A 15,816-nucleotide genomic window follows, 5' to 3' on the forward strand; every position below is an offset into this window, starting at 1 on the left:
AATAAAAATATAGACATAGCTTTGGTGCCCTATTTCGAGCACCTTCATTCTCATAGTTCCTTGCTCTTCGGGAATTCTTCCAATATCTTTTTCACGTCATCTCGTTTGTCGAAACTACATTTTTTGTTATTCTTTTGTATTGTGTAATCTCTAGAGTATGTAAAGTCTCAAAGTTCATGGAAATTCGAGGAACAAAAAAGGTGGCCGAAATTGCAAGCTGGCCGGAATTTGGCACACTTACCCTATGGCCATAGAAAAAATTTCGTTTTTGGGTCACCGGTGACTCAATCGTCCTTAAAGGGTTAACGGAGAAATCTCCATCTTGAATTATTAAGGTCAAATTTTAACCACAATTTTAAGCTAGCAAAGGTAGCAAAGCTTCGGACGCATGTCACGCTTTTTTTATTCCAAACTAGAATTATTGTGCTACTTCAATGAAAAAAGAGAAATTTTTTTCTTGATGAATACTTTTTTAGTAGGGAAAAGTGCCCAGTTCCCATGCTTCGTACGATCCTAAATTTCGTAATGACCCATTTTTTCCTATAATTCTCAATAAATGTTATTCACTGCATCCATACTAAGGGAAAGGCCCCAGTTTTCATGTGCCCCGTTTTTTTGCAGTCTCATTCAATATTCAAAAACATAGGAAGAATTTAGTCATTACGAAACTTGGGATAGTATGAAGCAAGGGCATGTGCATTTTCTAATAACAACATGAGAATAACCCTACGTGGTCATTCTTGTGTGATTTTGTGTTATCATCTTTCTTTGTGTTGGTTCCTTTCGCGACTGTTTTGTGTTTTTGAAACACGTGGAAGACTAGGAAAAACAGTCATGGCCAGGAGCCAGCACAAAGAAAAGTCGATAACGCAGAAGCAGATACTAAAAGAAAGTGTTCAGGTTCAGATGAAAGATTTCTCATTTTTATTTTTTGGAATAGTAGGGTAAGTGTGCCAAATTTTGGCATAGTTGCATGCAAGCGCCAAAGTCTCAAGTTTGAAATGTAATATCTTTAATAGAAATTGATTTTTTTTATTCTTTCTTCTGAAAGAGTGTTGCTTAGAACCTTGTAGACAGTTTATCGTCTTTGTTTACTTTAAAATCCAATGTCTTTTTCACGTCATCTCGTTTGTCAAAGCTACATTTTTTTGTTATTCTTTTGCATTGTATAATCTCAAGAGTATGTAAAAACTAAAAAATCATGGAAATTCGAGGAACAAAAAAGGTGGCCGGAATTGCAAGCTGGCCGCAATTGCAAGCTAGCCGGAATTTGGCACACTTACCCTACCATAAATGGATTTTCAATTACAAATCTGTTCTGAAAACATCTCAAGGAAACCAATTGCATTTGCAACACGTACTAGATTGGATTGTGTTGAATGTGTGAAATATCCTATTTATGGGATGCAGCTGCAGCCAGTATGAGCATGTATGAGTATCATTATGTATCTGGAGATCGAAACCTTTCTAACGATGGGTCCCATCCATCCCTACTCCGCCCTACTCTACCTCTAACCTTACTATATCTAAATTGACCGGACTTTACCTGTAATGTTTATTAACCAATTTCAATGAACTATTTTTTGTTGGACTTCTGTACTCAAACTATTAAAAATAGATAATGATCGGTGATACGCCCAGATAAACTCATGGTAGCTGAGATTCTTTAAAGGCTACCTCGGATTGCTTGCAAATCAGGGTTTTTGCAACTTGGAGTGCGTGAAAATTCAATTTTGAGTTGTAGAAGTAATGGCTGCGGTAGGGGAAAGTACTCTCCTTTCGAACGTTCATGTCTTCGAATAATGTGAATTTTCATTTAGTTTTTTTAAGAGACTTTACACATTTCTATCAAATATTACTTGGCTTATCATCAGTTGTTGATAATTCCGTGATAATTTAGTGTTAAATCTCTTACGAAAAACAAAAGAAATTCACAAGACATGAACGTTCGAAAGGAGAGAACTTTTCCCTACACGTTTTTTAGTTCGGTATTATTTCATGAAATCAATATACGCGTCCCTTTCTTTCTCAAAATATTTGTATAAAACTATCCCCATTCTTTCAGTCCTAAAATTTGATTGAATAAAATTGAATTTGGTGTAATGCTCAAGAGAAAGAGAAGAGCGCGAAAGAGTAAGATAGACATTATGCAAAGCTTTTAAGAAATTAAAGGATCTGAATTTCGATTTTACGAAATTTTTCTGACTTAAAAGGTGTGCTGGAACTATAAAATATCGCGTTAAGAAAACGGTTCTTGGCGGCCAAAAAGGATAAAATTGGCTCGACGCAAGTTTTACCCCCCCAAAAATTCAACTTAAAATCAAATTTACACGCATTTCTAATTGCAAGCATCCCTAGTATCATGCACCTTGAGTTGCACGCACTCCGAAATCATCTGAAAAGAATCGCAGCTGCCATAAGCTTATCTGGGCTTATCATTGGTTTTAATTTGATTGGACTTTCAGCCAATATTAAGCGAACATCTTCATGAGAATTCTTGTGGAATAAGACACTTGGGCGAAAGTTTTTATTGAATTTCTTTAAGAAAATGGTCTATGGAACTTTATTTAAGCAAGCTCTTTAACTAAGGTGTTTTCGGTACCAGAATATGCGGGTATATCCTAGGAATTGAGATTATGGACAGACTATTGAAAATTGGTGGGAAAAGAACCTTCATAGTACCCGAGATATATTAGAATTCATTTAATATTCTGTATAGCGTTGAAAGCATTTGAAAAACACACCTTATTTCTAAATGTTATCAAAACTCATTAGAAACTTTTCTTTAAGTGATAATGAAACATTTGTACCGAAAATTTGATAATACGGATTTAGTGTAGAATGACGTTTATTTACGTACTGTGTGAAAATCAATGATTAGCGTTCAACATGATCAGATTTTTAGTGTTCTATATACATCTTATTTCGACAGTTTCATTCCTTACTGAGTTATCTCAGGATGACAACTGAACTTTTCGGGAGAGCCATTTAAAGTTGACAAATCCCTATGCTCTCCATGTATTTGTTTCCGAAAAAAATGAATATCTCTTAGTATAACGTTTGAGATAGATAAAGTAATTGCCAAATATTCAAATTATTACTGTATCACATTCTCTTATTTTAAGAGATGATAAACTTGATTCTTTTATTCATCTTCTTACCTTTTGTCTGTTTTTGCAGAAACAATCGAACCTCGTCAGCCTGCTCGACCGACAGTTCAGGATATTTTTGCTATTCCGAATTCCGTGGACACGTCGCCGACGCTGAGTGATTTCCGCAATCGTACATACTCCTCCGGGCGTAGCAGTCACAGCAGCAATATGAGCAACGGCAGCAGTGTTGGCTCCATCAATTCCCGGCGTAGCCACTGGCCCTTTGGCGGTGGTAAATGAACCACCTCCACCCTCAGCTCTGGATTGATCAATTTCCTCTCACACAAAAATTTCCGCGCGTAATTTAATTTCCAATCCTTGAACCCTACTTCCCCTCTCTCCATTTTACCAATGAGAAACGGAAATGACAGGAAAGAGCAATAAAGTATCTCCCTCGGTCCAATTTTTGGCAAAATTCCTTTTTAATTTTTCAATTTTTTTTCCTTTTGATAATATTACAATACCCTTTTCGTCTACAAGATTTAATTTTAGGTTTTTTTCATTATTATTAAATATTTTGACTAACAATAAAATGATGAAAGAGATGATATTTAGCTATGCAATAAGTTAATTTCTCTTCCTTGTCTACTTTTTTCCGTCGATTTGGAGCCTCTGTCCAGTCAATTCCTCTGAGTTTCCGCCTTTTAGTACAGTATGTGGTGATAAATGGTGAAGCAATTCTCACTCCAGCCACGGATGTTTGAGACACTGTGCAGCAGATGCTCGAAGGATGGGATTGAAGTGGAGCATCGGAAGCAGGAAATCCGTAAAATCTCGCGCTTCAATGGGATCCCACTCATATTTCTCAATCAGGACATTCTGAAGGCCCCATGGCTTCAATTTTAGTATATTCCTCAAATGACCTTGAGCGAATAAAAAAATAAAAAGTTACTTTTTATTCACTAAAAAATCAAACTATCGATAAAACTTCAGTTTTTTTTTGTCAAAAAGTAAAGTAAAATTGATCAGAAATCACTTCAATATTTTCTCTTTTATTCACAGTAAAAAAAATTAACACTATTATAGTGTGTAATCTTTTACATCACTATTATAGTGTTAAATTTGGAAAAAACGTTTAATTTAAAATTGTTTAATTTAAAGTTGTTGAATTTCAAGATGTTGAATTTGGAATTGCTGAATTTAAAAATTGTTAAATTTTTATGTGTAAATTCAAAAATTGTAGAATTCTGTTTATTGTTGAATTTCATTTTCATTTCGAAGGTTTTTGATTTTTTTTTTTTGCCTTTTTAGACATTTTTATTGGTTTTTCGTGTACCCTAATGCGAAATGATTGCATCTGATGCTCGGATCTTCACAATATACTTATTATGCATATAAATATTTGATGTTCTATATGACTTTTGCCCAATCAAAAGCATCTCGACTGAAGTATAAGTCTTAATTGGAAATTCAACAATTTTTACACAACTTTTGTTTAAAAATTCAACAAATTTGGTTGAAATACACAAGGCTTCACACTATAATAGTGTTAAAAATTATGATCAAACTATAATAGTGTTAATTTTTGATCATGCGACAAAAATACCATAAAGTTGTGTATTTTTGCACACTATAATAATGTGAAATACTGTAATCATACTATAATAGTGGTAATTTTTAGAATTTGTTAAACAGTTTTAAATCACGAAACATTGTTGAAAAATTTTTATGATTATAACAGTGAGAAATTTTACACATATCGCAATTAAATAATTAATTTATCAGATTTTACACTATTGTATAGTGTTAAAATTTTACACATTTTCAAATTAAACAACATTGTTGAAAATTTTTCAACAGTGGTAATTTTCAATCACGTGACAATAAATTACCAAAATGTTGTGCATTTTTTTTTATATTTTTAAATTAAACAACTAAAATGGTCGATTTTGCACTATTATAGTAGTAAAATTTTACACATTTTTTTACTGTGTTGGTCAACTATCTCCGATTCTGAATCCAAAAATGACCAACCACTATTTTAATGTTTTTGAATTTAAAAAATACTTTTTTTAGAGCATAAATAAACGGGTCCCGGTCAAAATCCCGAAAGCCAAAATCCCGAATTCTTAAAAGTATCATAGCTACTCCCACGATTGTATCCGCGCTTGCTGGGGATAAAAGGAAATCTTCTGTGTCTTGGGAGATTATTCGAAACATTTTCCTCCATATAATTTCATCCATTTCAGGATTTCGAACATTCGGGATTTTGGCATTCGGAATTTTTGGTTTTCGGTATTTTGGCTGCCACCGATTGTAGACATCATTGAGTAAACCCAAATATGGTGCCACACTTCAAAATCCGACAAACTGTTTTCGAGATATCCCACTAAAAAATAGTAATTTGAAAAAAATAATGTTCAAGTTTTTTCGCAGGTCATAGAGTTTTTAGCGATTGGATCGTGGATCACGAATTTTTTCTTGAATTGCGGATATTTTTCACAAAGAATTTTTTCGCGCTTGCGGTTTTTATCGCGGATATGACCGCGAATCACGAATGTCTTTCGTGAGCGAGGAATTTTTCGCAGATCACGGTTTTCATCGTGAATGTTTTTGCAGATCGCTTAAAGTCTTAGCGGATCGCAGATTTTTTTGCGGGGATCCTATTTCTTCGCGGATGCTTTCGAAGATCACGTTTTTTTTTTTTTTGAATTTACGGGGGATCGTGGAAATTTTCGCAGATGCGAAATTTTCGCGAGATCCAAAATTTTTCTGAAATCACGGAATGTTTTTGCGGACAAAGATGTTTATGGCAGTCCACGGATTTTTTACTGCGAGATATTATTTTAGCGTAAGTTACAGTTTTTATGCGGGTCGCAGATTTTGTCGTGCACCTCGAATTTTTTCTCAGGACCAAATTTTTTGCAAGGCGCGGATTTTTACACGAATCATGGAATTTACTCTTAATCTTTTTTTCATGTTAATCTGAATAGAAAAGTTCTCTTACTTTAACTTTGTCCAAGATAACTTTTTTGTTTACAAATTCCAGAAAATATTAAGTCTCTGACTTTTCTTTTTTAAATTATTTTCACGATAAATGATAAAATATTTCACATTCAATTTTGTATGAATTTCGAGATGCAAACACTCCAAATTTGTCCAAATTTTCAATAAAAAAGCACACCTACCATAAGTAACTTTAGAGAGAATTATCACTCATTTTACTGTAATAACCTGGACACATTGGAAGCAACTTTCGTCAAACATTGCCTTAAAAAATGTATGTTTCCGCCTACAATGATAGAGGAAATTTTCTTAAAAAAAAGCATTTTTTACAAATATTACTCCCATTGTGTAGAGGCTTTAACACTAAACCTACCAAGACCCGGTCAAATTGACCTGTTTAAAAAAAAACTTTTTAAAATTAATACATATTTAAACGGCACAATGTCACTATCAAACTTTATCAATTTCTTAAAATATGCATGTAAAATATTTTCAGTGTTCAAATTTTAATTTTTCCTCTTTTCCAAGAAATATATGTTGAGTATTCTACCCTACCATGGTCTGCTATTTGACCGAGCACGCTAGTAAAACGCCCAAAAACGGTCGGTAGGTTTAGTGTTAAAGGACAATGAGCAATACGGTCTAACCTTTCGCCCAGAATAAGATCTATACCATCGAATAGGTATTGGTAAAGATAACTAATTTTGTTCCGGGACCAACCAAAAAAGAATGTAGAAAAAAGCCCAGTCAGCATATGGGTAACGGGGGCCACGGGATATACGAATTGTGAGCGGGAATGCTGTATTTCTTGTCTTGTGTTCAATATATTTATACATATAGATTGAGGTGCCTATCATTCCGGATTGATAAGAGATCAAGGGGGATGAAATTGAAGGACTATCTCCGAAAGAAATCGTTTTTCAAAAGTATAAACAAGAGCTTATTTAGCTTATTAAGCTCATTAACGCAATTTGAGCTTATTTAAAAATCAATAAAATCCTTGCTAAAGAACTTTGGGAAATGAAAATCCACCTACGAACTGTTTTTCGAGGAAATTCTGTTACTCTTTTTTAATGCAATTTCTGCACCGATTTTGATGGTTTAGACAAAAGGTACATAAACGTTCCCATGAAACTGAGAAGCTTTTTATTAGAAGAAATTGCATTTTAAGCTTTTGAGAATAATGTCCTAAAACGATACGTCCTTAAGCCGAAAAGCTTCTAGACTTTATACTTAAAAAATCAGCATAAATCTTATTTAAATCTTATTTTTAAACGTTTCTTTTTTGTTTTAAGGAAAAAGATCAAGAGAAGCTTCAGCACTGAGAAAAAAAGAGGGTGCGATTTTTTTCCTCATAACTTTAACACTTTTTAGGTGTAAAAATATATCAACATTTTTTAATGTTAATTTTACATCTTTTTAAGGGTGAAATTAACATGAAAAAGGGTAACTTTAACCCCCAATACACCTAAAAAGGGTAATATTTACACCGATTTTGGATCAATAATGCAGGGTAAAATTAACATTTCTGGAATGTTATTTTAACTTTTTCGGACTTCTCTCAGTGTAGAAGCGATCGAATGGATAAAATTAAGTGTCTTATGAGCTAATCATGTTTTCAGCGCAAAGTTTTCATCGTGCGTATTTATTTTGGATTAAAAAAAAAATGAGAAACTCATCATAAGCTACGGAAAATTGCCAAAATGATCGAATTCGAATTTAATATATTTAAAATATTCAGAAAACACTCGCTAATGCATAATTTTTGGGAAATAAGTTGATTGAAATTATTAGGTATCTCTTGGATATTTTAAAAGGATGACAATGAACTCTTGACGTATCCGAAATAAAGTTCTTTATATGCAACTCACAATCGTGGAAAATATTTTTGCAAGGTGTTTTTTTAAGTTTACCAGTTTATTGATGATTTAAATCTATTTATAAATCATTTCAAAAATTGTCTTTATGAATTTCACGTTAAAATTAATTATCTATTCATATAACTGGGTCAAAACTACTTTTGTAAAATACAAAAAAATGGTATTAGTTTACAAAATTAACATTTTATTATTCATAATTCAAAAAAAAAAACTTTAGAATTTCTCTTCGTATCTAAAGAAATGTTCTATTCTCAAAAACTTCAAACTTTTTTCTACTTGTTTTTCGTTAATTTTTGTTCAATATTATTTAAAATTTTTCTAACTATCTTGATATAAGAATTGAAGTAGAGAGCTGCATAATTTAAATAACTTGATATTTAAGAATTTAAAAATCACTCAATTGCAACTTACCAGTGCTTGTGAAGTATTTGTTCCCGTGCTTCCCACGGAAGATCAAACTTGGCGGAATGTTTCCCAATAGTTCGATGATATGCGCCAAGTGATCCTCGTCGCGCGTATAATTGTCACCGGCATGCGGATCAAATAGGTAATCTCCAGTGGCCAATTCAAAGGCCAAGCACGCCGTACTCCAGATATCAGCTGTAAAATTGTAGGGAGCCCCCAGGAGTACTTCCACGGACCTATACTGACGCGTCTGAATGTCCTCCGTGAAGTGATGATACTGCAAAGAAATCCACATTTATTCCCTCTAGCTCTGTGAAACCAATAAAATTATCCCAACTCACGTCATAACAAGCATTTCCCAAGTCGGCAATTTTCACACGAATACTGTTCCCATTGATTATCGACTGAAGAGTGCTCGAATATGATTGAGTTGACGGCATAAATGCCTTTGTTTGGTCCTTTGTTAATTCAGACGTTGTCCCTGTCTGTATAATTGTATCCATTTAGAATTAATTTTATGTGGAAAATGTATTGTAGCTAGAGACATTTACCCTTTCACTTAAGGCAGCCAATTCGAGTTTGGCTAATTGTGCTTGACTGCTGCGCCTCTCGACACGATAGCGTCCCGGGAAGTCGGATCCCGTGAGGACACCCGCAATGGCTGCCGCCCCAGAATTATCCACAAAATCTTCGAGGCTGGATTGCTGCCGGAAGGCCGCCCCGCTAACCATTTCTTCTTCCGACGGCGACGAGATGTCGATACTCGTGGTACCTGTAGTTTGTTTCGAAGTGCCAGAGGACGATATTGGAGTACTCTTGAGGAGATCCTCTTCGATGCTGCTCCGATTGTGGGAACGTTTCTCAAATGCACTCACTGTCCAATACAATCAAAAGGAGGGATATACAAAGTTTAGTATTTTATGTTAAATAGTTTTAATAGCTCAAATAAACAAAATTTTAAGTCCCATTTGCCTTTATAACCCTTTAAGGACGATTGGAACACCGGTGTCCCATAAAGAAAATAATTTTTCCTGACTACCTAAAGTTATTTTTCTAGGGGCCCATCAAGCCTAAAAAAAGTGAAGTTATTTTTCAGTTCTCCTTGTTAAAATTTTGCAGATATTGCACCACGACTGACACAAATTTGCTCCTAGTTCTTTTATTATTTCGGCGAACATTATGAAATATGTATGGCTTTTATTACACGATTTCGAAATATATCAGACTGATAAGTCAATTCTCTTTAGGAAAAAACTTGCCAATTTTCTTCAGTGCCTCTATGCAAAAATGTATGGAAAAATGAAATTTCGAGGAGCCCCTGTTTTTTTCTTATGTTTGTACGTAATTGCGAATTAGAAGGTTGAAGGAATCTAGAATATTTTTTGCAAGTCTAGCTATTTGCTATTTAATACATATTTAAGCTCAAAAATGGCGAATTTAATTAATTTAATTTAATTAATTTAAATTTAATTAATTCTCAAATTCATAATTGATTTTATTTATTTTTTATACTTCCAATTTTTTTTTAACAAAACCCTTTTGGCAATAAAAACTACAATACTCATACGTAATATATTTCATTAAAGCGAAAAATATTATTCATTGGTATTGTCAGAAAAATTACTTAAATTTTTAGGCTATTTTCATCCCTATCGTTCATAGAAGCGCAAAATACACCTAATCAGACTCTATTGGACTTTCCAAGGTTAGATGTAAGACTTATCATTGATTATGTTTCTCAGTTTAATTTTTATTGTTGATTTTCAGTCTGTAAAAAGTCTCTCGTCGTTTAAGGGTTAACATATTCAGTAACCCCTCCTCCTCCATTATAAAAACAATATCTGTTTTTTCTCACATCCTATACTTCTTTCTAATCCTTAAAAAGATGATTACTTTTATGGATATAATTGGGAATAATCCAGGCGGACATTTTGTTCATACAAACCTATGATCTGAAAAGTCGCCATTTTCGATTTTACAAGATTAAAGTTCAACTACTCAGTAGGGCTTACATATTTCTCAACCGATCGGTCACATGATTAAATTTTTGGAAAGGTCTTGAAATTTCATACCCTACTGCATCGGTACTAATTAATAAGGAATCAGAATCGTTAAGGTATCAGTAATTGACTAAATTTTCTTCAAATTACTTTTTATTTGTTACCAAACTGGACGTCAAACGGTAAGAGATATTGACTTCTGATCTTTTTCCGTGACCCACCACCCTCTGCCCCCATAAGGGCCTCGACAGACCTAAGGATAAGTCGAGAGAAGGCTTAGCGTAATTTTATTCGAAATAATGATTAAGCTACATTTCCATAATTTTCCACTAAGTCGTCTCTCGGCTTAAGTCGTAAGTGTGTCTAGGGCATAAGTCAACCTTCACTAGAAGCATTTTTGACCAAGAACTGGAATGAATAGTGTTTAGTGATGAAGTACAGTGCTAGGGGGTGTAAAAATAATTTTTCATGATCAGTGAAAAGCTTGACTATGAGGGTTTCTTTTAGTGAGTATATATCTTGAATTTTCTTTTTACACTCAGTCCCGGGATTATGCACATTTTCTGGACCGAGAAAAACGCGCGAATTGGCTTTATACATCAAGAAAATTTGCATACCCGCAGGGGCTTTCTTATAAATAAATCGGCCGTAGAACGAATTTCGTGCGGAGTAAAAGTAGTCACAACAAAAAAAAAGCAACTGTTTGAAAGAAGTTCATCAACAAACAGTACTCTATGGCCAAAATTCTTCAAGAAATTGTTAGAATATTTAAAAATTTTACCTTAATAAAAGAAATTAAAGTTTTATTCTGAAAAACAAGCATAGTGTTTTCAAATTTCCCGCGTTACAAAATAATATAAATTCAGGCGTATTTCAAAAATAATGTCACAATTTGACTCCCAATGGTAGGCAAACTTGCATAATTGTATGTGCATAATCTCGTCAGGTGCATAATCTCGTCAGATGCATAATTCCGGGACTGAGTGTAGATGTCCAACCACCGAGGGCCGGGATAAAAAAAAAATGTTCTAATGGATTTCGACCATTTTTTGTATCAATATAGTCAATCCCAATCTTGTACTTTTGAAGCTCTCTCATCCATCATCACCAGTTGAAGTCCAAGATCGGGAAGTAGTGTTTTATGTGAAATTGACAATTGTTCTCCTTGATACTTTGATGCCATGAAGAAGATCCCATCCAGGATCGAAACGTCGGCAATAATAAAATAAAATTGCAGAGCATAAATTAGACCGAAACCCTGCCTTTGACTATATTGAAAACAAATGTTCTTCCACAAAAAGAATAGAATGTCTTTTCCGATTTTTTGCTATGCCCCACGCAATTGGACATCACTTTGATAACGAGCTATCAATTAAAAAAAAAAGCGTGACGTGATTGGATTCGTTATAAAAGTGGGTGCATTTCCCGAGAAGCTAGTTACACTCATTTTATTCAATTTGAGAAATTATTATTTAAAATGAAAACTGGCACAGATTTTTTATTCGAACGTCCTTTCCGAAGTATTACTCTGAGTGCAAAACCAATATGAATTAAATCAAATCAAAAAGCAAAATTCGTAAAAGACAAGTCATTAAAATTGGATGCGCATTAATTGTTTCTACAGAAAGTTGTACAGTGCTGTCAATACAGTTTTACTTATCTTAGATATCAAGGCTATTCAGATAGTAATAATAATACAATAATAATATATTAATTTCCTTTATTAAATAAGTATATATTTGTCCTTATAGGTTACAAAAATAAGCAATTTGACCTTAAAAGCTCGTTAAAAAGATTCAAAGCTATTTCCGTATATGGGCGAAATGTCTACCCTCTTAAATCCTCTGTATTAAAATTCTAATTCAATAAAATTATTATAGATAATTCAATGAATAATAATCAAACTCCAGCCGTCACCGTGCTCACACTCAAAGAGAAAGTACTTTGCGCAGAACAAATATTTCTTAAAATTGTTCGTGAATTCCTAAAGGCAACTTACGAAATGCTTGTAAACCTTGTAATTCGTATAACCCAAAAAATAAAGTTTGTAAATGTTTGTACTTATATAAATTAATAGATATCAATAATATTTTGTTAGATTTAACTTTTTCCGGGCTGTAACACCTGCAGCTAATCAATTTCACACGTGATAATATCACATTAACGTGATATAATTTAGCTGCATAAACAGATTGAGAAGCTAAATTACATTATGATATAGCTCAGTTCCACTTAAATATAGGAGAAAAATCCAAATTTCAAAGGTGCCCCACTTTCCCCTAGCATTTTTTCTGCTTAATTCCTCGCAGGCTTGAAGATGAATGTAGGATTCAAGTACTTTCGAAGCCTCTTGATTTCCTTATCGGTAAAGAGGGCCTTGTTTTCTAACATGAGGTTTAGAATAGTCCTCCTTTCTACGACCGCCTAGCGAATTTTAATATAGGGGAAACCGGGGTAGAATTAGCCACGCATGGTATTAGACAGTGGGATATTATAGCCTGCTTTAGAAGAAATATTGAGGAAATGACTACTTATTCGAAGTAAATGCATCCCTTCTCATTCATTGAAATATTCTTCAGCTTGCTACATTTTTTGTATAAAATATACGCAATGAAAAATTTCATTTGTTGGCTAATTTTGCCCCGGTCTCCCCTACGTCTACTCGTGAAGGTCCCTCCACTGGATCGCCTTCGCCATGATTTCGGTTTTGCTCCTACCCAGGGCGTAGGGGGGGGGCACCAACACAACAGCAGCGTAGGTCATCCCCAAGGAATCGAAGCTTTCCACTTCCTCTTTGGGAGTCTCTGGGCCCTGCTCTTCTGTGTTGGGGTATACCAAGGACATGGGCTGGTTTCCCTGCCTCCCCCAACCCCATACCGCCGATCCACCCTGAGGGATGGGTAGAAAATGATACGGTTGCGGATACATATTGTATTTTTTCTCTTTTTTTTTGGCGTTAATACTTCTTCCCGAGTCTTTTTTCTCTTGTGTCTTCTTTGAGTCTTTTTCACTGCGGACGCCGTGGACCCTCTGGCTTAACTGATTCCCAAAACTGATTCTATGTCGTTATTATCCTAGGACCCTTTTCACTTTCTTAAATAAGATTATGTATTCATTCTCTTTCTATAGGGGAGACTGGGGCAAAAAGTCACAAATTGAAAATTTGAAAATTCAAGATCTTCCAAGATAAATAAGATAGCAGCTTGAAATTTTTTCCATAGATGGCCTCCATAGACCTTCTTCAAAGTCGTAAGTTTCTTGGAATTGGAACAAAAAATTTAGAATATAAAAAATATTGAAATTTTTTGCACTATTTTTGAAATATTTTGTTTACAACAGATGCAAATTTTTACTATTTATTTTCCAAAATTATTGCACTGGTGAATACTTCCTAAATGATTTGGATTCTTTGAATACGAAACCACTATCTATTTTAGAATTTTACAAAGATTCCTTTCTCCAGAAATCCTTTTATTAAGAATGACCCCTTGGGGTAAAAAGTAACAAAAGGTATGGAGCAAAAAGTATCAAAGACCGAAGCAATTTCTGATGTCTCACGGCGAGAAGAAACGTCATTTCCATGTCTCACCGCTTTTTGTTTGCATTGATTTGATTTGCAGTCTCTTGTGTGTTTTTTTCTAAAATAGCTTTCAAAGCGCTTTTCTCGTTCAGATAGAGAAAACCGACAAAACTGTGTTTTAACCCATTCCTTACCATGGTATTATACATCATACGCAAATTGAGTGATTTTAGATAATTTATTCCTGGGCAACTTTTATCCGAATTGCTGTCGGGAATGGATTTTTAGTAACTTTAGTTCTTCAATTACTTGGGAAAAATGGTCTGACAGAGATGAAAATACATTTTGTTATTGTTTTCTCGCTTCGCGGAAGGTCATGCAAAATTTTTGCTCAAAATGGCGGACGGAAAATTCGACATCCCGTCGATTTTTTTTTTTAAATTTTCCTTTTTTCTATTTCCTAATTTGAATTCTGATTGTCAATTTGTTTTATTGGATAGTTACTCTATCTAAATCAATAGAGTTTGAAATCAATTAAAGCACAGAATTTAAATTCAGCGACCGTTAAGACGTGTGTTTGACAGGGGCTCCCTGCGCCCCCATAATAGATTAATTTTTTTTCTTTTCAAAAAATTCATCTATTAATCTGTAGGAAACTAATCCCAAAATATGAACATTCTATCTCAAGTATTTCTGGTACACTGACTGAATGGGTTGAAAGGGTATAGAGGAATAAAAATTTCCTATGAAAATATGTCACCTAGCTATTTTTTTAAATTTAAGAAAAGCTCGTAATAATTCATTTTTTCATTCATTTTCAACCGCTTATCCCTATTGGGGTCGCGGGCCCATGACATCCAATCTAGCAGCCCACGCCTGTCGGTCCTCCGCCACTTCAGGAAGATGTTCGGGTTCGATCCCGAGGCGTTCCAAGGCAAGATTCTGAATTTGATTCAGCCACCTTGTCCTAGGTCTGCCCCGAGGCCGAGGTCTCCTCACAATGGCTTGCATAGCTTTTATAATAAAGGAAATCAAAATGTGATAATATCTTATGCCTGATACTATTTGCCCCAGCATTCTTGAGAGTGGTCACACAATTACGTTTTAGGAAACGGCTCGATAAATGTATTTCTCCTCACAAAATAGAGGAAAATGACTTTCATAAAGTTGTAGAGTGGTAAAGTTCCTATAAAACTGCGCTAATTAGAAATTTCTGGGGCGCTGGGGTAGCTTGTAAAAAAAAATAAAATATCCGTTTTGTGACTTTTTGCCCCAGTTTCCCCTAGTCACTCAGAAGAGGCAAAATATCCCCGTGAAAAATTATCCTTTCGAATCTCAATATCAGCCTTCCGTGGAATTTTTCAATTTAACCTTTTATCAAACAATTTAGAAATCATTTCAAACAATATTCTTCCACCAAATTGCTCAAAAAGAACCTTTATCTGCTGAATCTCTATGTGAAATACTTTGGGATAATATTTTTCAACTGCCCATTCAACTCTTGGAGAATGACTTTTGAAAGAAAAAGCCCTTGAGGCTTCCCCATTAGACACTAATTATATTATTAATCTCTTCCCATTCTTCTGCACAACTTATTCACCAGGGTATAATAGTCAGTTCTCTTTCTGAATATTATATACCCCTCATGGGTAATTCATGTGGCGAAAATTGAAATAAAGTATCATGATAAAAATTCAAAGCTTCTAACTCTAATTTTATGCTCAATTTCTTTCCCCTTTAGATTTTCTTTTATTAAATAGAAACTGATTTGCTTTTCAATATTGCAGAAAATTCTATCAATAAAAAATAATCTCTTTAGGAAAAACGGAAAAAAAACTCTTTAAACAGAAAAGAAATGAGATAGATGGAGAAATTCAATAGCTAGACAAACAACTCGTGCTAATGAAGTTTCC

At 34.2% G+C, this 15,816-nt stretch overlaps 2 protein-coding genes across 14 annotated transcripts in view; one reads left to right on the forward strand and one right to left on the reverse strand.

The window, feature by feature from the left end:
• Positions 1 to 3,715, forward strand: part of LOC129799484 (rhotekin-like) — a 68,387-nt gene extending 64,672 nt beyond the window's left edge. For all 9 annotated transcript variants that reach the window (XM_055843401.1, XM_055843393.1, XM_055843395.1 and 6 more), the window contains one exon: positions 3,181 to 3,715. In XM_055843401.1, coding sequence (XP_055699376.1) covers positions 3,181 to 3,392 — 212 coding nt within the window. In that variant the 3' untranslated portion in view covers positions 3,393 to 3,715. The remainder of the gene's footprint in view (positions 1 to 3,180) is intronic.
• The window catches only part of LOC129799485 (SRSF protein kinase 3-like), a 50,196-nt gene continuing 37,935 nt past the window's right edge, over positions 3,556 to 15,816 (reverse strand). For all 5 annotated transcript variants that reach the window (XM_055843406.1, XM_055843404.1, XM_055843407.1 and 2 more), the window contains 4 exons: positions 8,935 to 9,257; positions 8,725 to 8,868; positions 8,390 to 8,660; positions 3,556 to 4,015 (listed from right to left, as the gene is read on the reverse strand). In XM_055843406.1, the coding sequence (XP_055699381.1) occupies positions 3,834 to 4,015; positions 8,390 to 8,660; positions 8,725 to 8,868; positions 8,935 to 9,257 (920 nt within the window). In that variant the 3' untranslated portion in view covers positions 3,556 to 3,833. The remainder of the gene's footprint in view (positions 4,016 to 8,389; positions 8,661 to 8,724; positions 8,869 to 8,934; positions 9,258 to 15,816) is intronic.

Source organism: Phlebotomus papatasi, chromosome 1 (genome assembly GCF_024763615.1).
Source record: "Phlebotomus papatasi isolate M1 chromosome 1, Ppap_2.1, whole genome shotgun sequence".
In the NCBI taxonomy this organism is placed as follows: Eukaryota; Metazoa; Arthropoda; class Insecta; order Diptera; family Psychodidae; genus Phlebotomus; species Phlebotomus papatasi.